Source organism: Dasypus novemcinctus, chromosome 12 (assembly GCF_030445035.2).
Source record: "Dasypus novemcinctus isolate mDasNov1 chromosome 12, mDasNov1.1.hap2, whole genome shotgun sequence".
NCBI lineage: Eukaryota > Metazoa > Chordata > Mammalia > Cingulata > Dasypodidae > Dasypus > Dasypus novemcinctus.
Genome location: NC_080684.1, coordinates 21,843,126 through 21,866,645, shown reverse-complemented (window position 1 = coordinate 21,866,645; position 23,520 = coordinate 21,843,126). Strand labels below are relative to the sequence as shown.

The following is a 23,520-nucleotide window of genomic DNA, read 5'->3' as shown; positions in this document are numbered from 1 at the left end:
TATAAATTGCCACTTACCCACGGATTGTCAAGCTGTATACTAGAGTATGCTCTCATTCAAAATTTTTACTAAGGTCTAGGGGTTGGATATTATTTCTATTTTACGCATGAGAAGACTAAGGTTCAGAGGATTTACGTGATTTGCCAGAAGTCACGCAGTGGAACCGGATTAAAGTCCAATTACTGTTTGATTCTAAAATCTATACTTTGAAGCATCTGGCTACAACTCTCCAGAAGCCCTATTTTGTTCAAATGCGAGCATACTGGAACAATACGCAAAAAACCCCGGCGAAAGCCGAAGTCACTAAAATGGCTGTTCCCAGCTGGGAAGGGGAGGTGGAGGTTACGTCATCTTACTGCGCGGTCGCTGCTCGCGGACCACGTGAGAGGGGAGCAGGCCTGACAGATTAGGGTCTCCGCCTGGAGGGGCGTGCCCTGTTTATACGTGGCGCAAGATGGTGCTGCCCTTTACACGTTCGCTGCTTTTGTACCACTGGAGAACCAAAGGATTGGGTATTGCCGCGGCGGAAGCCCGGAGAGGTAGGTTATCGTAGGTTATCTCCCTTTACCCTCTTTTGCCCCGAGAATGGGTCCCGTATGTTGTTCCCGAGCAACTTGACACTCCACTACACCAGCTCCAGGACAGTAGTATCCCTCCGCCATCTTCGTTGGTCTCGAGATTCCAAACCTGGGACACCTTCTGGTTCCTTTAAATGCTGGGGCTTTCCTAGTCTGACTTTTTGTGGCCCTGGAAACTTCCTTTACTAAAGCGTCCTGGGGGTTTAGCTTGGCATTCTGCGTCGCCCTTACAGAAAGTGCCGTCTCGCCACTGGCTGCTTCTGACGGAATTATATCGCCAGCCTTAGAGTTCTGGCTCCTGTCAACATCAAGTGTCTTTTCTCTGCCCGCAGGCATCAGTTTCAAACTGGAAGAAAAAACCGCCCACAGCAGCTTGGCACTCTTCAAAGGTGACACAGGTGTCAAATATGGCATGGTGGGATTGGAACCCACCAAGGTGGCCCTGAGTGTGGAGCGTTTCCGCGAGTGGGCAGTGGTGCTGGCAGACACAGCGGTTACCAGTGGCAGGCACTACTGGGAGGTGACTGTGAAGCGCTCCCAGCAGTTCCGGATAGGAGTAGCAGATATGGATATGTCCCGGGATAGCTGCATCGGTGTTGATGATCATTCCTGGGTGTTCACCTATGCCCAGCGCAAGTGGCACACCATGTTGGCCAATGAGAAAGCCCCAATTGAGGGCATCGGTCAGCCAGAGAAGGTGGGGCTGCTGCTGGAGTACGAGGCCCAGAAGCTGAGCCTGGTGGATGTGAGCCAGGTCGCTGTGGTCCACACGCTACAGACAAATTTCCGGGGCCCAGTGGTACCTGCCTTTGCCCTTTGGGATGGAGAGCTGCTGACCCACTCAGGGCTTGAGGTGCCCAAGGGCCTCTAGTATGCCCATCACTGGAGTTCCAAATCATGCTCTTGGTCACCCTCCTGCTGAGAGTGTCTGAAGCCTTTTTACTTTGCCCCAATCAACCTCTATTTCCCACAATTCATTATAGAGTCATCTGTGCAATACCTTAAGCCAATTTTTTCTCTACTCTGTGAAAGCTAGGCATACAGGCATACAGCCATACCCTCCTTGACATACTGTCAAGTCCCTAGGCTACCATGGGTGTACTTTCTCTTACTTGCTTCCTTCAGTCCCTCTACTTCTTTGGCCTTTCTCATACTATTCAGTTCTGGGGTCTTGGCTTTCAGCTTTGTTTGAATTTATTCATCACTATGAAGCCTTCCCCTCCCTTTGCCCACATAGAACTTCTGTCTATTTTGGGGGCTCTACTGAATCTCTAGAGTAAATCCTTTCTACCTCTAGCTGGAGGAGTGGTACAGTGATTTAGCCCTTTCTCTACAACACACAGAGTCTGGGCTCTGGCTTCTCAGTAAGTGCTTTATTGACTCAGTGTTTCAGAATGAGAACAGAGCCCTCCTTCCCTAGTACCTCAATGCCACCGCCCCTCAGCCCCTCACAGCTGCAGCTATCCTCACCTTGAGTCCATTCGCCTTAATCTGCACACCTCTGACCCCTGGCCGTCTGTTACAATCATTGTGCCAGTTACAATCATGACCAAAGGGGAAGAGACACTTGGGGGATATCTCGGGGATTAGTGCTAAAAGCTGCTTATTCTTGAGAAGTTCCATCTTCATTTCTGCCACAGTTGGAACTTTTGGAGACAGGAGGGAGGCCTAAGGTCTTGCTTAGACCCAACTCTCATCCCCTTTGGCAGCTGAATACCTATTTAACCTAACGCAGTATTGGGGGTTAAGGAAAACCTGGTGGGGTGAGTATGTCTGTGAAATATGTATTGTCTGGGCCCTGTCTGACCCTGTGGTTCCATTTTATTCTACCTTCTGTGATGGTGATATAGCTGGATACCCCTAAGGGAGAAACAGAAGGGCTGGGTTTACCAAAAATAATGATTTGTGTAATTAAAAGTTTATTTGAGCACAAAATACTTTGTCTGTCTATAAAATTACTGTGTGCAATAGCAGCAGCACATTCTGGCCTGGGAAAGCAGATCTCTCCAGACTACTAATGCCAGGAACATAGTGCCCCTTCTCCCTAGAGATGGGTACACGTGTGGTGGCTGAAGCCTGTCTACCAGAATAGCTCTGTCTCGTAATGGTTTCTTCAGGGAAAGGAAGAGGGGACCTGGGTGAAGACCTGGGATGGTTTTGAGTGGACCACGCCATTAGGCTATACCTTGAAGAAGCCCACAGTCTCTATGGGTAGCTCTCTGCAGGTGTACACTGAGGCCCTCCTCTGTAATCTGTCTGCCAAGGGTACTAGGTATTTTGACTCTCACAGAAAACCCTGGCCTAAGTCACCAAATGACTTGGTTGGTCCTCATTGAAGCGGTATGACTCTCCATAGCATTTATGGTGGTTTTAAGATAAGTGTATGGCCAACTTGTACTTTTTCCTGAGCAGGGACGGTGTCCATGTCCTGTGCTTACACCATGCTCTCTAGGTTCTCTTTGGACAAGGCCTCAGCCTGGTTCTCAGATAGTGTGTATGAGTCCTGGTAATCTTGAAGCAGTTTGACCACCTCCAGATGGTTGAATTGCACAGCATCATCCAGGGGGATGTTGCCCCACCTGAGAGGAACAGAGACCATCATGATCAGAGAAGACATTGAGAGTGTGCTTAGCTGGAGGGCAGGGTCAGCGATGCTCCAACCTTCCCCTTTTAGTTTAATCTACTCACCTGTCCTTGACAAAAGGATTCACTTTGCAAGCCTCAATCAGGAATTTAACAACTTCAGTGTGTCCTAGGAACATGAGCAGAAAGAAAATGAGTGGATACGGGTCCTGAAACCCTTCAGTGTTAACATTGGTGCAGACTGTTGGCAGCTGGGATCCATACCAAGAGGGAGGGGAAAAGCTTCCTCCCATTTTGCTTCCTGCAGTACCCAACAATATATTCTGGCTGCAAATTGAAGGGCATCTGGATAAAGCTAGTTGCTACCCCTGTAATCTATTTTTTTTTTAAGATTTTTTTCCTTTCCCCTTCCCCCCCACAGTTGTCAGCTCTCTGTGTCCATTTACTGTGTGTTCTTCTGTGACTGTTTCTATCCTTATCAGCAGCACCGGGAATCTGTGTTTCTTTTCATTATGTCATCTGGTTGTGTCAGCTCTCCGTGTGTGTGCAGCGACATTCTTGGGCAGGCTACACTTTATTTTGTGCTGGGCGGCTCTCCTTATGGGGCGCACTCCTTGTGCATGGGGCTCCCCTACGCGGGGGACATCCCTGCGTGGCAGGGAACTCCTTGTGCACATCAGCACTGCGCATGGGCCAGCTCCACACGGGTCAGGAGGCCCAGGGTTTGAACCGTGGACCTCCCATGTGGTAGGTGGATGCCCTATCTATTGGGCCAAGTCTGCTTCCCTGCCCCTGTAATCTTGAAGGCACATACAATGGGGGAACCCTTGGTAGAAAAGAAAGGCCAGGCCAGCTTAGGGCATATGAAATAAATAAGGGTCTTAACAGACATCTGCTTCCCTTCTTACTTAACCCTTTAGATACCTTCAGCTGCAGCAACATGCAGTGCTGTGCGGGAGTCATAGTCTTTCTGTTCCATGTCCATGGCTGACAAGGCAAACCTGAGGGTAGCAGAAAGCAACTGGAGTTACCCAGAACAGCCTAGAATCATTAGTGTCTTTTCTAAAGTAGGGTCATTCTGGATGGGTTCCAGAAAAAGTAAAACAAGCTAGCTTATGTCAAGAGCTGTAGGCCCTGCATAATCCATGTCCTATATACCCAGATAAGAGCATTACTCCCACATCAGAAAGATGGGAGTGTGATACACTTCCAGAAACATCATTGCCTACCTATAGTATGTGCCTGGTCATATTTGTTGAGGTTGATAATTGATTTGAAGCAGGGTCCCTTCCCTCTAGGACTCTGCTTTTAACAACTAGGTGAATAATAACAGTGGATACCATTAAGTTCTTACCACATGGCAGACCCTGTACTTTTAAAAAAAATTCACCAAAGTGCAATCTGTCCATTCTGACTCCAGAACTGAAGCACTACTCTGCTATGTTGCCTCCTAATGAGATCTTTGACCAAGACTATTTTATGGTGTTTATTTGGTCAGTAGAAGTACCTTCGAAGAGCTGAGACATCTCCACTATAGGCAGCAAATAGCAGGTTCACCACAGTCTTGTTCTGGAATACAAACCACACCCACCTGAGGTTCACTGTGGCTGTGAACCCTCCCATGCCCAGCTATGCCCTATGATCCTCCATGGATGCTTAGCCAAGTGTATTGTTGAAGGTTATGCAATGTTCTATTCTGAAATATTCTTGTACGTCACCTGGGATTTTCCTTACCCGAATTTCTCCCCCTTCACGCCGTGGGTCTAACTTCCGAGCACAGTGCCGGAGGTTGTCGTAGTTGTGGAAATTGAAGAGAGACACCAATTTCTAGAATTTAATCCAGATACTGTTAATTTACTCCTTGCACCTAGTAGAAGCTCAGAATTGCTTTATTTATTTGTCCAAAAATATTAATAACTATTATTATGTATCAATACAATTGATTTGTTTAGAAAAATATTAGTATTATATGCAAAGCAACTCACCTGGCAGAAGCTGATGCCTCTGTGACTATTCCCCACCTTGTCCAGTGGAGGTGACAGACACATCATTCCCATGACATTGGGTACCACCAGGAGAATGGCTCCTGACACAGCTGACTTGGCTGGCAGGCCCACCTGGGGGACAAAATTGAGGATGAGCTGGGGGTGCCCAAAATCTGGATAAATAAGTTAGGGCATCCCAGATGACTGCATGGACAGGGCTACAATCCACCTCGACCTTTTAGCTGGTTCATTAGTATCTTTTCTTACTCCTATTCCTGCCCTCCCACCCCTCCTTTAAGTACATTGATTCAGTCAGGAAATATTTATTATCTACTCCGTTTCAGATGCTGTGCTGAAACTAAGACAAAGTCCCTCATTTAACTTACATTCTGAAGATAGAAGACAGGCAATAAACAGGTAAACAAATAGACAAAAATAATTACAGCCCACGATAAACACTGAGAGGGAAGCGGACGTGGCTCAACTGGTAGAGTGTCCGCCTACCATATGGGAGGGTCCAGGGTTCAATCCCCAGGGCCTCCTGACCTGTGCTGCAAGCAAGGATTGCTGTGCCACATGGGGGCGGTGCTCCATGTGCAAGGAGTGCGCACTGAAAGGAGAGCTGCCCCACGTGAAGAACGCACAGCCCGCCCAGGAGTGGTGCTGAACACACAGAGAGCTGACATCAGCAAGATGATTCAACAAAAAAGAGACACAGTTTCCCGGTCCCACCGAGGGTACAAGCGGATACAGAAGAACACACAGTGAATGGACACAGAGAGCAGACCCAGGGGGGAGGGGTGCAGGAGGGGGAAAGAAAGAAAGAAATCTTAAAAAAGAAAAAACGATAAACACCGAGAAGAAAAGAGGTAGGGTGCTGTGATACAGAATAGGATGGAGGAGCCCACTTTAAATAGGGTGGTCAGAAAAGCTGCTCTGAGGAAGTGACATCTACGCAGAGACCTGAACAAGAAGAGCCATCCATGTGAAAGGTAGCAGAAGAGCAGCTCAGAAGCTAGGACATCCTACATTAATGCTGAGAAACTTGGTGTGTTTGACAACCTCCCCTAAAGATTCTCCACCTAATCTCCTGGCTGGAAGTTCACGCAAGACAGGCAGGAACGGGCTTCCACCTCTCTACCTACAGAGATAGAGAGGTGGAACTGACTCATGGAAAAGTGGTTGGCAGGGCCAGAAACACTCACATGGAAGGCAAACTGGCCTGAGAAGTCGTACATGCCACAGGAATGCATGAGGCTGAGGGTGTTGCGCACTGCCTCCGCGCTCAGCACACTCTCGCCTGTGATGGGGCAGATGCCGCCATTGGCAAGGGTGGCTGCCATGACACTGCCTGATTCACAGGTGACCTCCACGGAGCACAGCTGTGGAGACAAAGGAGAGGTGAGGGTGTGGCGTGGCCTGGACACTAGGCTCTTGCATGTAGAACAGCATTCTTGGCACCCTGATCTTGTAACACATTCCCCTGGTGTTTCTGGAGAGGAGCACCCCTCTTGTCACCCCTCTTGTGGGTTGGAGCAAGGAGGGAAGGCTGTCCTGTTCTCTTGGCCATGAGCTGAACGGCAGTGTTTGCTTACCTGGAAGTAGAGATCCAGGGCAGCCATCATGTCCACCCCCTTGGGAAAGCACTGGAAGGGAAAAGAGGGGAGAGCATTTCTCTTCAGGTCATTAGCAGCCCCTTTCACACTGGTAGGATCTCAGCCAAAGCCCCCCAATCATTATTGTCCCTCCACCAGCAGCGGAATTCCCAGCCTCTCCTAGTTACCTTCTTTTCCTTGAGATAATAGCCAATGGCATAATTCCGATCCCCTGTTTCCTTCTCTGACTGGAATCTGAAGCAAACACCCAATTTAGTACATGAGGTTTGAGGGATGGGTATGGGAAGAAGGGTAAAAATACCTTTCTTGAGGGACTAAGAACTACATAAACTAAATCAGCCCCTTTTATGAGTTCTCTCAGTAATACTGGGGGAAATGTCTGAACTTGAGTATGAATAAAGGACATAGGTTTACTGTAAAGTATAAAAGAGACAAAAACCAAAAACCACCTATTCATCTAGTGTGGAAAAACCCATGAGGTTTTTGGCGGTGAGAGTCTTAGCAAAAGGACCTAGGCACAAGCCATTACATTGTTCTCTCATTACCTACTAAATAGAAATGAAACAAGTTATTTCACAAAGTAAACACATGTCAATGAAAGGACTTAGAGGAAAGGGGGAAGGCCAAAATTCCCCTGGGATTTCTTTCTCTAGGCTCTCTCTCTCTCTCACCTTCCCCTACCCCCACAAACACTACAATATACCCAGCCAATCCTCTGAACAGGGCCTTACGTGGCATTGCTGAAACCCATGTATTCATTCCCAGCCATTTTGTTTAGATACTGCAACACCTAGAAGAGAAGAAGGGGCATGAGAGAACCACATGGCTGAGGACCCCTGTTCCACACGTGCCAGGCTAGCCTTCTGAGCCCCTCAGACCCTATCCCATTTTTTCCTGAGAGGACAGGGACTTCAGGCGACTTTGGTCTAAGAGGCCAGCAGATTGCCACACCTTTGGACGTAAGACTGGCACACTGGGCAGCTGGAGAAGACAGCCTACCAGGGAGAAAAGCTGCCAGAGGCTGAGGAGAGCAAGGAAACTTACAAAATCAAACTTCTCTGCTTTATTACAGTCCATCTGCAGAGAGAGAGAGAAATGTCAGCACTTCAAGCCTCAGAGGATGGCCGGAGGGGAGGGGCAGAAGGGCAGAAGAAGGGCCTCATGGACTCGTCTTTCTACTGGGACTGTGTTACATTTCACAAAGACTTAAAACAAACAAGCAACAAAAATAAAAACAAAAAACCCTAGACCTTATACGTATCTGGTGATCTTAAATCCCAAATCATTTAGATTTTTTTTTTCATTTAGATTTTATTATCAAGTAATGAGTGTGCAGGTAACCTCGCCCCATCAATGAGCCTCACCCATCCGGAGTCTCACTTTCACTTCCATTCTCAGTTCCAACCTTCATCACTGATCCTCGCTTTCATTTTCCTGACCTCTAATCCTGTCCCTAAGCTCCGCCTCTATCCCTGAGCCTCACCCCATCTCTGATCCCTAGCCCTGTTCTATGACCCCATCCTAGAGACTTACTCTCTCCCATCCCTGACTCCCACACCCATCAACAAAACTAGGGTAAGAGGAATGAGATAGGGGTGTCTGTTGAATATATTATAATATTCAGGTATATTAATAACTGAAATAAAGCTGAAGATTTTAGCTGAGAGTCAAGTCCAAAAGGACTTGCTTAGAGATGGAATGAGGCAGATCCCAGATACAGGGCTATAGATAAAGCCATCCTAGAGTAAGGAGAGCCTGCCTGGTCTTCTCCCCCAGGCTCATTGCTTCCTGCACATGCCAACTACAGAGTCAACACCAGAATGCCTCCTGAGTCCCTGGGGGGAGGCTCCTGACACCACCTTCCCCAGGAGGGGCTGTGATTGGCTCCAGAGTGTTGCTGCCCACACTGTTCCCAGGTTCTTGCTCAAGCCCTGGGAGACCTGCAGCTGATGGGCCAGCCTGACACCCTCGCTCAAGGCCAACTCACAGTTGCAGGTGACGTGAATAGCTGCCCTGGCATGGCCATTCACCCTTCTTTCCGTTTGTCCCTCACCCAGAAAAGTGGCCAATCAGCACCTATTGATGCTGTCCTCCCCTTGCCTCTGGCATCTGGCCCTTGGTCCTAGGCAAGGGTCAGGACCTGCTCACTTCTCTGAGGGCCAGGAAGCTCTGGGCTCCAGACTCATCAGTAGGGCAGGGATGGTGTGGGGAGGAGCGGGGGAGTGTGCTGTTCCTTTTACTAACATTCTCAGCATGACATGTGGGTCCCTGCTGTGTTCTCACATGCCTCCTGGGGACCCTCAAAGGAACCAGGAGAGCCGGGCAGATATGAGGGATATAGGAACAAGGGGACTTCAAGCACAGTACCTTCCAGGCTACAGTGGCACTAACCTTGATCAGGGAGCTCACGACAATGGCACCCGCGTTAACCATGGGGTTATGGGGGATTCCTGGGGAAATACAAACCACCCAGAGTCTTATCAGTTACTGAGCAGGGTCTCTTTTCCAGCCTGCCCATTCTGCAGGTTAGAAAAAAAAAATGTCTTTGCTGGAGGAAGGAATGACAGGGCTCAACAGGAAAGACAGAGAAACCCAAAGGGCAGGCTGGGATGGGGTGGAGTGGGGGTAAGGAGAAGGGGGCAGCCATGAGAGTGGTCCGAGCCCCAGTGGCGCTCACCTTCCTCGTTGAGGGAGAGCTTGTTGTAGCGCAGACCGCTGGGCTCCTTGCCCACAAACTTGTGCACGTAGTCAGTGCCCAGGGTGCTTATGGAGATGGCATAGGTGAGGGGCTTCACGCAGGACTGCAGGCAGAAGGGGATCTTTGTGTGGCCCACGGAATGCCTGGAGGCAGACAGGTGCCATGGAAGGGGCCGGCCTTCGCTCTGCGCCGTGCCCTGCCGCCCCTTCCTCACCCGGCGTCTTACCGCTGACCATCCACAGTGCACAGGGAGACGCCCCACAGCTCTGGGTTGGACTTGGCCAGATGAGGGATGTAGGCTGTCACCTGGGCATGAGTGGGAAGAGAAGAGATTGAGAATGGAGATGCGGATGTGAGAGCACAAAGCTGAGGTTCAGGGTCAGCAGAATCTTTTAGACAGAAGCTAAAATTCTGGCTTCTGCAGAGCATAAAGAACCCCTCTAGCCCAGTGCTCCCAGAAATGCCCAAGCCTTATGTCTTAGAGGACCTTCTGTGGCACCAATTCTGCAGGGATGGTAGTGAAGCCCATGGGATGTGAAAAAGGAGAATTTTGGGGTTAGCTTCTGTTTTTGATTCCTATAGGACTCTTTCAAGGCTCTATTGAATCCCTATGCCAATTGTCCCTATAAAAACCTCAGATCCCCCCACTTGCTCTAGGAATCACACGCACAGGGCCCCAGAAACACATAAAGCCCTTGCCCTAATTTTCAGACACTGCTTCTCATCTCTCGTTCATTGGAATCCCAGTCCCAGGAAATCTCTGAGGAGTAAGGTATGCCTGACCCAGAGCACTCACCCCTCCCCTAATCCCCTGGCCCTCACTTTGCCTCCAGTGAGCTGTTTGGCATCCTCAAAGATGCGATCCACGTGGCCCGTGAATTCCTCAAAATCAGGAATGACAAACTTCTTTCGGAATGCCTGGGTCAGGAGTACAATGTTGCTGCTCACACACCTGGATCCCAGACATGATTGGGTTAAGAAGCTGGAGAGACGTGGCTGTGACTCATTCTGGAGCCATAGAGGTTGGAAATAAAGAAGGCTGTGAGTGGTCATCAGGTTTGGGACCAACAGCGGTGTGACCTTCAGCAAGTCCCTTGCTCTTTCTGGGTCGTGGTTTCCTCACCTCTAAAGTGAGGGGTTTGGGGGAGTGAATGTAGCTAAGTGGTTGAGTACCTGCTTCCCACATACGAGGTCCCAGGTTTGATCCCTGGTACCTTCTAAAAACAAACAAACGAAAAATTCAACTTTCATTGGGGAGCAGAGAGAGCCCAGTGGTTGAGCGCCTGCTTCCCATATACAATGTCCTAGGTTCCATCCCCAGTACCTCCTAAAAAATAAAAAATAAATAAAATAAAATAAAATGAGGGATTGTAATAACATGGAAAGATATCCCAAGACATAGTGTTAAGAACGAAAAAAAATTATCAGAATGATACTTATATTATGTCACCTTTATATTTGAAAAATTCTAAATCACATATGTATATTTACATATATTCATATGTGTACATAAAATAAAAGGTATTACTTAGAAGATAACCCAATCTGTTATCAATGGTTACTTCAGGGAAAGCAGGCTAGGACTGGGGAGAGAGGGAAAAGGAGACATGTATTTCTGTATTATTTGGACTTTAATAAAGGTCATATGCATATTCCTATATAATTTGTATAATAGCTGAGCAGTAAATGAAATGAGGGCCTGGATGACGGCATTCCCAAGATCCCCCTGCTCTTATGTTCTGTCTTCCCACGGTTTTGAGAGCGGTACCCTTGCTTCCGGGCCCTCACTTTTGGAAGAGGTCTCGGTCCAAGAGGCCGCCACTGCTGGACTCTCGCACCATGCGGCGCATCAGGCTCATGCAGTCCCGGAGCCGCGGGTCTGAAGTTTGCAGTCCGGTGGCCTTCAGAGCCTTTGGGGGAAAGAAGAGGCCTGCTGAGGCCGGCCATGAGGACAGTAACCTTGTCCTAATAATCTTGCTCAGTGGATCCCCAACTGGAAGGTGGGAAGGAAGGAGGAAACGGACGAAGTAGCACTGAAGGCTAACAAGGGTTTCCTGCCCTTTCTCATAAAGGCAGCCGAGTTCTGAACCCCTTGCGTCAAAGTCCCAAACCAAGAAAATGGGTTGAATCAGACAGTTCAGTCTTCCCAGTCTGGGGCAGGGATGGGACTGTCTTATCTGCTGCCATCTGCTATTCTCCATTCTCACGTAGCAACCCACTGGCTGCCCTGTACTTGTCCTACTCTCTTATTCCCGTTTTCCAGAGATCCCAAGGGACTAGGTTTCTGAGCAGGTAGAGAACAACTTACAGTAGTGAACTTGTGAAGAGGGATTCGTTCCTGTCCTTCGGCAATAGTGTAGAAGAGCAGATCCCCCAAGCGGGACAGCATGCCACTCTCGGATGAATCACTGTTTGGGGGCAGAGATAGGTCAGGAGGGCAGGAGCCCAAGAATCTCCTCCTGGGACACGGGCTTCTAAGTCCTCACTCTACTGAACCATCTGGCCCCTCCTTATAATTTAACTCTCTACATCTGTCCTAAGAAGTCTTAAATCTTACTCTCTAGGCTTCTTTTGCTCTAACTTTCAGAACTTATTTCTAGCCGCCTTTTAGACACCCCCACTTCTAGATGTCCCACAGGCACTGCCAACTCCGTACGTCCAAACCGGAGGTCATCTCATCTCCCTTTGCTGCTCCTCTTTTGCTTCCCATCTGGATTAATAGTGTTAGCGCCCACCTGGGCACCAAGCTGGAAATGTGGACTCACTTTGACAGCTCCCACACAAGCCCATGTTCAGTTGGTCACCAAGATGAGATGAATCTACCTCCATAAGGTCTCTCAAATCCACCCTCCCTTCTCCTTTCTCCCTGCCCAGCATGGTGTTATGGAAAGAACCAGAGTTTGCTAAGAGGTAGATGATCTCTGGCAGGTCATTTAATATTGCAGAACCTGCTCCTCATCTGTAAAATAAGTGTTGTAACTTCTGCTTCACAGGAAGCAGATTTGGCTCAATAGATAGAGCATCCGCCTACCAAATGGGAGGTCCAGGGTTCAAACCCAGGGCCTCCTAACCTGTGTGATGAGCTTGTCCACACGCAGTGCTGATGCACGCAAGGAGTGCTGTGTCACGCAGGGATGTCCCCTGCTTGGGGAGCCATACATGCAAGGAATGTGCCCCGTAAGGAGAGCGCTCAGCATGAAAAAGTGCAGCCTGCCCAGGAGTGGCGCTGCACACACAGAGAGCTGATGCAGCAAGATGATGCAATAACAAAGAGACACAGATTTCCAGTGCCGCTGACAAGAATCCAAGAGGACACAGAACACACAGCGAATGGACACAGAGAGCAGACAACTGGAAGGGGTGGTGGGAAGGGGACAGAAATTAATTAATTAAAAAAAAAAAAAGATAGCATTCTGTGAAGTGGATGTGGCTCAAGCAGTTGGGTTCCCATCTACCATATGGGAGATCCAGGGTTTCATTCCTGGGGCCTCCTGGTGAAGGCAAGCTGCCCTGAGTGGAGAGCTGGCTCAAGTGGAGTGCTGGCCCATGAGGCGAGCTGGCCAGAACAGAGTTCTGGCCCATACAGGAGTGCTGGCCCACGCAGCAAGGTGGCCTGAGTGGAAAGCTGGCACAGTAAGATGACACAACAAAAAGAGACACTTAGGAGAGACAATAAGAGACACAGCAGACCAGGGAGCTGAGGTGGCGCAAGAGATTAAACACCTCTCTCCCATTCTAGAAGGCCCCAAGATCGGTTCCCAGTGCCTAACAAAGACAGCAAAGAGAGCAGACAATGGGGGCGCAGGCAGGGGCGGGGAGGGAATAAATAAATCAATCTCTAAAAAAAAAGATAACATTCTGTGAAAAACTGGCTGATACATAGTATAGGTGCTCAGGAAATCATGCTTCTTTCTTGTCAGGTCCTTATCATCTGTATCTCTAATTGACACTAACTCTTTTGCCTTCCAGTCCATCTTCCACAATGTACTTACTGGTTATCTTTCTCAAACTCAAACATCACTTCTCTACCCAAAAACTTTGGTGGCTCCCCAGTGCCTAGAGAATAAATTTCTTATTTTTAAGTATGGCATTCTTCTTTAAAACGCTTTAAAAATGTGGCTCCAACTTTCCTTTCCTAGTCCCTGCCACGTCCCAACCCTCTAGTTATGCCACCTAATATTTCCTCAAATGGACCAGGCATTCTCAGACTTCCTGGCTGTTGCTTCTGCTGCGACTTCTCTGTGGAATGACCTTTTCCTCCTTCACCTGGCACAATCCTGCTCATCCTTCAAGGTGCAGATCAAATGCCACCAACTCTGTGAAGGCATCTCTCAACCTCCAGATTTTGCTTATGGTGCTGTAAGACAAAACACGCCATCTTAATGTCGTGTTACAATGCCAATACATCTTAAGAGGTATGCACCTTGCACCACTGTTAGGTTTTATACACCATTGTCTCCCCAGCACTGAGCAGAATCCCTGCCATGTAGTGGCTCTTCAATGAAGAATTAATAAGTTGCATTGCTAGGAAGGTTCTTGTGCCCCAAATCATCTCCCTCACCAGCTTGTCATAGCACCTAAAATTCCAGATACCAAAAACTTCTTGGTCTTCAAGAGTTCTCCTATTAATATGTTAAAAGATTCAGAGGAATTATTTTATCAGATCATTTCCAAATATGACAGCCAGTTGAGGTTAAGAAACCTCAAATCCCTTTGACTCAAAGATTTGACTTCCAGGAATTCATCCTACAGGCTACTCACACCTACAAAGTAACATTCAGTTATTCTTTGATTTGTCAGTAATAGCAAAAGATTGGAAACAGCCTAAATGTGCATCAGTAGGGAACTTGTTATGTAAATTATGGTATATTCATATATAGAATGTTATGAAGTGTAAAAAAAAAAGAACAAGGGAGCAAATGTGGCTCAAGCGGTAGAGTGCCTGCTTTCCACACGAGAGATCCTGGGTTCTGTCCCTGGCGCCTCCTAAAAACAAACAAGAAGCAAAAAACAAACAAAAAAACCAACTCAGGGGAGCCAATGTGGCTCAGTGGTTGAGCGCTGGCTTCCCACATACAAGGTCCTGGATTCAATCCCTGGCCCCAATACCTAAAAAAAAAATAATGAGGAAATGCTTTAAGTATCGACATAGAATTATCTTGCAGATGTAATATTAACTAAAAGAAGTGAATTGTAGGGAAGTAGATGTGCTCAAATGATTGAGCTCCTACCTACCACACAGGAGGTCCCAGGTTTGGTTTCTGGTGCCTCCTAAAGAAGACAAGCAAGACAGTGGGCTGGTGCAGTGAGCTGACTCAATAGGATGATGAAACAAGAGACACAAGGAGGAAAACATAATGAGAGAAAAACAAAGCAGAGAGAAGAGGTGGCTCAAGTGATTAGGCACCTCCCACTTACATGGGAGGTCCTGGGTTCAGTTCCTGGTGCCTCCTAAAAGGAAGATGAACACACAACGAATGGACACAGCAAATGCAAACAACAAGGAAGGAGGTGGGGAGAAATAAATCTTTTTTAAAAAGTGAACTGTAGAACAGTGTGTATAGTACTATTTACGTTTAAAAAGGAAAAAATACGTGTTTGCTTATTCAGGCACACAATATTTCTGGAAGGATATATAAGAAACTGATAAGATTATCTCTAGGGAGAGGAAGTAGGTGCTGGACAAAAGGGGTGGGAGGGATACTTTAACTAGGTATCTTTTTTGGATATTTTGAGTTTTGAACCATATGAATATGCTATTTATTGAAACAATACATTAAAAAATAAAAAGACTCTCAAGAACTTTGGCCTAGACTAGGCACATTTGTCTTTTGGGCCAGGAGGAACACCCAGGAGAGGGGAGAGTCTCCCCGTTTCTGGGGAAATCCAGAAACCTATAGGGAGAAGAGGAGCTATGTGGTGACAGAGGAGGGCAGGGAAAAAGCTATGTAATACCCATTCTGAGGGAAAACTCAAGAAAGAAGGTATGTAGGGATATGTGGAGGGCCTGGAAGCTGAAAGAAGATAAGCTATAATGCTACACCACTGAATGTATCATCCACCCCCCTAAAAGTCTGACCCAGATATGGATGGATCCACAATATAGTATGAAGGGGAAAAAAGCAAGGTGTATAACAATGTGTACAGTATGATAACATTTGTATTAGAAAAGAGAAAATGTCAGCATATATTTGCTGATATATGCATAAAATACAGAGGGTTATGCAAGACATCACAGGGAGGAATAAATAAATAAATTTAAAAATCTTAAAAAAATATACCAATAACATCATATGTCTTTGGAGAAAAACATTTCCTAGGAATTTATCCTATGAAAAAATTGAACAAATACACAAAAGAGTAAGGAGGAATCAAATTGAAGATTGATTAAATGAATTATGAGGGAAGAGACGTGGCTCAAATGATAGAGCATCCGTCTACCATATGGAGGGTCCAGGGTTCTATCGCCAGGGCCTCCTGACCCGTGTGGTGAGATGGCCCATGTGCAGTGCTACCGTGACATGCAGGAGCATCCCCATGTAGGGGTGCCCCATGTGCAAGTAGTGTGCCCTGCAAGGAGAGCTGCCCCGTGAAAAAAAGCGCAGCCTGCCCAGGAGTGGCGCCGCACACACAGAGAGCTAACACAGCAAGATGACACAACAAAAAAGAGCCGCTGGATAATGCTAGTGGATGCAGAAGAACATACAGCGAAGGACACAGAGAGCAGACAACAGGGGGAGGGGAGAGAAATAAATAAAAAATAAATCTTTAAAAATAAATAAATAATGATACCTCATAAAAAAAATATTTTAGAATGCCAAAGCAGTACCTATCAAAAATGACAGGGCGGCGGACTTGGCCCAGTGGCTAGGGCGACCGTCTACCACATGGGAGGTCTGCGGTTCAAACCCCGGGCCTCCTGGACCCGTGTGGAGCTGGCCCACGCGCAGTGCTGATGCGTGCAAGGAGTGCCCTGGCACGCAGGGAGTGCCAAGCCTCGCAGGGGTGCCCCTGCACAGGAGTGTCCCCTGCGCAGAGAGTGCGCCCCTTGGGGAGAGCTGCCCAGCTCGAAAGAGAGTACAGCCTGTCCAGGAATGGTGCAGCACACACGGAGAGCTGACACAGCAAGATGACGCAACAAAAAGAAACAAGGATTCCCGCGCCGCTGACAACATCAGAAGCAGACAAACAGGACTCAGCGAATGGACACAGAGAACAGACAACTGGGGTGGGTGGGAGAAGGGAAGAAAAATAAATAAATAAATAAATCTTTTTAAAAAATAAATAAAAATAAAAATGACAATGTCACACATACACACAAATGCACATGCATATTCAATTATATTAAAAGTTATTCATAAATGGAAAAGAGAGGTTACCAAAAATATGAATACTATGATCCCATTCTTGTTAAAATATATATATATCCAAATATAATATGGATATATATCACAATATTAATAGGTTATCTCTAATATCGGGATTTCCTTTATTGTTTTTTTGTTTTTTTAAATAAAACTTAATTAAAGTATACCATTCATCCATGAACATACATAAATAATGAATGTATAATAAAAGTTGTGAACTTACAAAACAAACGTGCATATTATCATACAGGGCTCCCATACCTCACCCCACCACCAACACTTTGCATTGCTGTGAAACATTTGTCACAAACTATGAAAGAGCATTGTCAAAATATTACAGCTATAGCCTATATCTGACATTTAGTGTATTTTTCCCCAAACCCACCTGATTATTAACACCCTGTATTAGGATTACACGTTTGTTATAGTTCATATTTGTCTTGTTAACTACAGTCCATCTTCCACCACTGTATTCCCTGTTATAACACCCACGTTTTGTGCAATCCAACGTGTACACTCATTGGCTCTCATTGTCGTCACCTCAATTTTGGAATGTTTTCATTATTCCAAAAGGAAAATTCCATATTTTCTTGATACTCTTACATATTTTCTTCTTTCATAATTGGAAAAAATGATAATGCTAAATATTAAAAAACAGACGAACATTAACTTGAATAACAAGGTGTTTTCTGTTTTTGCCCTCCTTCCCTCCAAACATAGGACCCTCATCCCTTTCACCCCCCACCTCCTCCACGGTGTTGGCTCTGAGCCCAACCCCCTCCAGGGCTCTCAACCCCTTCTGCTCTGAAAGCACCAGTCCAAGGCCATTACCACGGTTCCCTGGAGTACAGACAGGAAGATGGAACAAGGTTCCCTCAGAACACCTCCACCACCTCGCCCCCCTGGATGAGGAGCTTGGAGGGGAGGGTTCAAGACACCTTTACCCCACCAGGGGGAAGGGCATTAAACCTTTGCTCGAATCCACCATTTCTCTCTCCCATGTTGATTATTTGGGAGAAACTTGGAGTGGAGAGTAGAACAGGAAGGAGAGGGCTTATTTTCAAAATTTTTAGTGTTTGATGTCTCCTTGATGGATGGAAAAGGGCAGCATAATTATTAACAACAAATAATACCTTACTGGTCTGTTATCCCTCAGGACAGAGTCCAGTGGTGGCGACGTGGCAGTTGGGTCTGAGTGGCTACTTTAACTATGATATGCATGCCTTTCTCAGGGCCATCAGGTAGACGGTCCATTTCCTGTTCCCGCTATACTAGGGCAGGGGATCCTTGGATAGTGGCTCTGTTGATGTACTGAGGAAGACAAGATGTCCTGTTCAGTTCTGCCTGCGTCTCATAGAAAAGAGGCTCAGCCACCATGGGTTCCGAGCCTGGGGGAGAGACAGGTTTGGGCTCTCGGACGGAAGAAACACCCAAGGGAAGGGAACCTTTTAAATCAGGGAGTCTGCGCTGCACAAATAACGGGTCTGACGGGCTCTGGTTTGGGGATGTCTTAATTTTCTTTCCCCCATTACAAATATTCTCCTCATTGAACAACCAATTGGGAAACCACCGTTCATCTACAGATCACCGAGCCCTACGCACTACGCACACACCCAACACATACGCAGGCGACACACGCACGTACCTGCGCACGCATACACACGCAACACACATTACATGCCGAGGACACGCAGAAACAGAAAGAGCCAAGTACACCTGGACCCGAGGCAGAAGGCTGATCCATACCCAGGCATCCCCTGAAATACATTGGAGGAACGAGAAGGAGAGGGAGGGCGAGGACGTGCGGGCGCGCACACGGCCCAGCAACTCACACGTGCACCAAGCAACACTGCGCGCCCATCTGCGATCCGCGTCAAGTACGCACTTGGACAAGTACCATCCGGAGGACCCACCCGCCCAAACGCCCTTCCGGGCGCACGACACGTTACCACCCGAGCGTGACAGACCCAAAGCCCCAAAATCTAAAGGAAAGGACATCGCGGGCTAGTGAGCTAAGAGAGGAGAGGGGGCAAGAGGTGCGCTGCGGGTGGAAGGGGGACTCAGGAGCTAGCGAGCACGACAGTGGGAGTGGAGTGAACTGCCCCTGCCCTCCGAGCCTTACTGATCCTGGTGCTGCGGCTGGTGGCTGTGCGGCGTCTCCCTGCCCTGCGCCACGGCCTCACTGAGGTGGTGTCGAACGCCCCCGCCAAGGAGGGGGCTCCGACTCAGGTGACCCCAGCCTCCCCGGCGGCAGTGACTGCCGGCCCTGCTCAGGGCATTCTGCAGAGCCCTCATGGAGCGCATCCCCCCAGCGCGCCGCCGGCTCTGCCCAAGCGCCCGGGCAGTGGAGCGTTGCTTAGGGGTGGCGAAGGCGGGGACGAGTCCAGGCAGCGGGAGCTCCGCGATGGAGAGCTGCGCCTGGGAGGTGGAGAGGAGGGGCCCGGGGGTGGAGTTGGAGCAAGAGGAGGGACCGCTCCCTTTAAGCTAGGACCTCTGGTAGGTGCACCCATTCCCTCAGAGGGGCAGGGATGGGGGAGATGTGCAGGGCATTTGGGGAAAAGCCGGGGGGCGGGAGGGGGGGGGGATCGCGAGAGATGGAGAGAGCAGGGCGGTGTCTTGAGAAGTTGGAATGGACAGTGCCACAGTCCAATCAAAGAGGAACAAAAAACCTGGGGGGCGGGGAAAAGGTGATATACCCAATGAGAACAAGGCGGCGGGCCGTCCGCTAAAGGCTTGGGGTTCTGGTGCGTCGGGTCCTGCCGAGAGCGAAAAGTGCAGGCGCAGAGGGCGGGAAACTCGAGGCTGCGCGGCTCTGTATCCTGTGAGGCGCCGCCGGGATGCGGCGGGGCTTGGGAGCGATGGATCCCTGGGTAGAGGGGAGAGGGTACCTTGGGGGCGAGGCAAAAGAGTGAACCCTTAGGCATTCCAAGGCCAGGAAATGCCCAGACCAGAAAGAGTCCCGCACGCTTTAGCGAGGCGGAAGGAGCATGGTGCTTGCTGTCAGGCGGCCTAGTTCTAGTTTGATTTCTTACTCGTTATTTGGTGGCTGTATGACTTGGGGTTCTCAACTCTGAGTCCCTTTTTCTTGTCCATAAAGTGCAGGCATTAAAATAAGGCAGCGCTCACGAAAATGTTTTTTAAACACCTAAGTGCTCACCAAATTTTAGTTATTTTAATAGCTTGCTCCGCATTGCCCAGGGCAAAAGAGAGGTGATGAACAAAAAAAAAAAAAATTTTTTTTTAAACTAAGATATTCATAAATCTTTATTATTTGCAGCTAGGTGAACATTCACCTTGTATTTCCACAGCACCTTACACAGCGTCTCTATTTAGTAGGAATTCATTATGTAAGTAATAAATATTTGGTGCCTACAGTGTGCCAACAACTTACATCATATATCTCTTCCCTTTTACTGGAGTCCTGCAAAACAGTAATTAGTCCCATTTTGAAGATGAGGAAGCTAAGACTCAAAAATTAAGGACTTCTTGTGCTCGCTTCGGCAGCACATATGCTAAAACTGGAACGATACAGAGATTAGCATGGCCCCTGCGCAAGGATGATACGCAAATTCGTGAAGCGTTCCATATTTTTTTGCATTCAACGTGAAAATTGTAAATGTTTGAAATAAATAATTTCTGAAAGTAAAAAAAAAAAAAAAAAAAAAAAAATTAAGGACTTCTTGAATAAGATCACCAAGCTACTAAGTACCAGACCCAAGGCTGGCTCTCCCTCATGCAGCCCTTTCCCAAGGCTTAACCATTGAAATGAATTATCCCAAGAAATGACCTCATCCCGAAAGGAGGCATTTTATGTGGATGTTTTATATAGTACTGGGAGTTGTCTCATGAGGCAGCTCTGGCTATATCACAAAATACCACTTAGTTTCCTTTTCATTTTTTTATTAAAATGAGCATCAAGGAAAACTGTGATTGATGGGGAGGGGATGTAACTCAAGCAGGTGAGTACCTGCTTCTCACATGGAGGGTTCTGGGTTCTGTCTCCTGTGCCTCCTAAAGACAAAAACGAACAATGAACAAAACAAACGAAAAAACGAACTCAGGCAAGTGAATGTGCCTCATTCGATGAGTGCTGGCTTCTACATCCTACATACGAGGTCCTGGATACAATCACTGGCCCTGGTACCTGGAAATAAAAACTGTGGGGAAATAAATATTAAAACCTTACTGTTGGGTGTTCTGTGGAAAGCAGTTCTCTTTTGCCTTGTTCAGGGTTGGAAGGTTAACTTGGCTTGAAACCAGGTGGAGTGGCCTTTCTTTTGTTTTTATTGGTTTGTTTTCCCCTTCTGTATTCATTCCCTCTGTCCTGTTCTCAAAGCCACAGGACTCCCTCTAATTCAGATTTCAGTTTGCCCTGAGCTGCCTTATGCTTGGCTTTGCCCATGACTTCTATAAGAAAGTTCTGGTTCTTACTATTTAGTATAAAGTCCTTCCAGCATTAGTTTTTCCATATGTAAGGGGCTAATTTTATCCTTGTTTCATAGGAAAGCTACCATCTCTCTGAAGGTAATTCCTAAACATTACCCAGAAATTATTTACTTTCCTTACTTCTCACCCCTGCTTCTTTGAGTTAGCTTTAAATTACAATCAGTAATGAGTTTCTCACACTCTTTGTCCTTGTACTCTTCCACTACTACTACGAACTGATTGGGCAGTAAAGAAAATCTACCCATGTAAACTGAAGTTCTTTGCTTTGAGAACTAGCTCCAACTGCACTTTCACCTTTGGACTGATTCTGCCTCCACCACAAGACCGCTGCCTTTGCATGAGAATGGAGCATGAACTAGCGATTTGGGAGGCCCATGTCAGTGTGCAAAGTATAAGATACCCAAGGGCAAGCTTGTCATCCCAGGTGATTAAAGTTTGGCAGTCAGGTCCTTCTTTTGTTTCTGATTTGAAGAGGACCCATCTAGTTAAATCTGTGCTTGGTCAGGTAGTAAGTAATGAGGGCTTTCATAAGTGAAAGAAAACCCTTCTCTATATTTCTAATAGTGGGTATGTAAGTCAATTCCTGGTTGTGCCAGAGTTTTGTGAGCAGGGAGAAGGTTGGTTTTAATGGTTTTTAATCCTGAAATAAGAAAATTAAATCTTCTGTGGCACAAAATTGGAAACTTGATGTTTGTGTTTGGATCATGTTTATTTGTTAAGATTTAGAGACTCTCTTTGGTTCTACACTTTTAACTGTAGCTGGGATGTTAATGAGCCCAAGTGGAAGATATAATTTTGCATAATAAGTTTCTTTTTTTCCATTAATCTTTGCTCTGTTAATGTTACTATTAGTGCAATCTCCTCCCTGCTTAATTTCTCCACTAGTGAAAGATAATCTTGTGTTTTACTGGTTAAAATACCATAAGCTTCCATTCATAATTGGCTTCCACTTATTCATTATTTATTTGTTGACCCTACAGGCCCAGTGCTGGGGAATAGGAGGAGGGAAAAGATTTCTGACTATTGGAAGAAATAAGAAAACCAGTGTTCAAAATTCCTAGTGATAAGTGCTGTGAAGATAGGGATATGTAGAAGGAGGTATAAAGAAGGGACACCTAACTGGTTTGGGGGTGAAAGACAGCCAAAATAGAGGGGAAGGGTTCTCAGGAAATGTTGGATGACAGGAGCCTGCTCGTAAAGGATGAGAAGTATTTGCAGGGAGATGAGGAGAAAGGTGTTCCAGACAGAGTTGAAGTGTGATTAATATTAATCAACTGAGTAGATTGCTATATTTAAAAATCACTAAGAGGGAAAGGGACTTGGCCCAGTGGTTAGGGCGTCCAGTCTACCACATGGGAGGTCTGCGGTTCAAACCCCGGGCCTCCTTGACCCGTGTGCAGCTGGCCCATGCGCAGTGCTGATGCGCGCAAGGAGTGCCCTGCCATGCAGGGGTGCCCCCCGTGTAGGGGAGCCCCACGCGCAAGGAGTGTGTCCCGTAAGGAGAACCGTCCAGCATGAAAGAAAGTGCAGCCTGCCCAGGAATGGCGCCGCCCACACTTCCCTTGCCACTGCGACAACAGAAGCGGAAAAAAGAAGCAAGACGCAGCAAATGGACACAGAGAACAGACAACTGGGCGGGGGAGTTAAATAAATAAATAAATAAATAAATAAATAAATCTTTAAGAAAATAAAAATAAAAATCACTAAGATGTTATTAGTAAAGTTACATATTTGAATAGGATTTAGATCCTGGCCAGAATACAATGGTGCTGTATACATGTTTTAACTTGATGCTAGTAGACTTTCATGAAGTAAATGAAATTTTGTGTAAGTTCATATATCTCTAAGATCTATTCCAATGTACTCTCCTAATTCCTCTGTTTAGCAGTTACAAAACCAAATTATAGAGGACTGAAAAAAATATATAAACATGCTTTATTTATTTATTTCACTCTCCTTTCCACCCCCCAACCCCGGTTGTCTGTTCTCTGTGTCTATTTGCTGCCGTCTTCTTTGTCCGCTTCTGTCGTTGTGAGCGGTACGGGAATCTGTGTTTCTTTTTGGTTGCGTCATGTGCGGCACCATTCCTGGGCAGGCTGCACTTTCTTTCACGCTGGGCGGCTCTCCTTACGGGGTGCACTCCTTGCGCGTGGGGCTCCCCTACGCGGCACCACACTCCTTGTGTGTATCAGCCAGCTCCACACCGGTCAAGGAGACCCGGGGTTTGAACTGCGGACTTCCCATGTG

The 23,520-nt window shown here is 47.1% G+C and overlaps 2 protein-coding genes and 1 non-coding gene across 3 annotated transcripts; 2 read left to right on the top strand and 1 right to left on the bottom strand.

The window, feature by feature from the left end:
- The first annotated feature begins 363 nt into the window (after nucleotides 1-363).
- Nucleotides 364-2,513, top strand: SPRYD4 (SPRY domain containing 4). The gene is made up of 2 exons (XM_004466136.4): nucleotides 364-539; nucleotides 911-2,513. The coding sequence occupies exons 1-2, from the start codon at nucleotides 455-457 to the stop codon at nucleotides 1,447-1,449; spliced, it is 624 nt and encodes a 207-aa protein (XP_004466193.1). The 5' UTR covers nucleotides 364-454; the 3' UTR covers nucleotides 1,450-2,513.
- On the bottom strand, nucleotides 2,475-19,453 carry GLS2 (glutaminase 2). The gene is made up of 18 exons (XM_004466135.5): nucleotides 18,950-19,453; nucleotides 11,769-11,868; nucleotides 11,249-11,370; nucleotides 10,283-10,412; nucleotides 9,687-9,766; nucleotides 9,440-9,603; nucleotides 9,154-9,212; nucleotides 7,807-7,839; nucleotides 7,494-7,552; nucleotides 6,930-6,996; nucleotides 6,742-6,792; nucleotides 6,352-6,528; nucleotides 5,147-5,278; nucleotides 4,896-4,988; nucleotides 4,669-4,730; nucleotides 4,086-4,162; nucleotides 3,267-3,330; nucleotides 2,475-3,157 (listed from the first exon to the last, which is right to left on the bottom strand). The coding sequence occupies exons 1-18, from the start codon at nucleotides 19,129-19,131 to the stop codon at nucleotides 3,013-3,015; spliced, it is 1,797 nt and encodes a 598-aa protein (XP_004466192.1). The 5' UTR covers nucleotides 19,132-19,453; the 3' UTR covers nucleotides 2,475-3,012.
- Nucleotides 19,454-20,315: 862 nt separating this feature from the next.
- LOC111765993 (U6 spliceosomal RNA) lies at nucleotides 20,316-20,419 on the top strand. Its single transcript, XR_002798170.1, has one exon. It is a non-coding gene; the product is annotated as a U6 spliceosomal RNA (small nuclear RNA).
- Nucleotides 20,420-23,520: the final 3,101 nt, after the last annotated feature.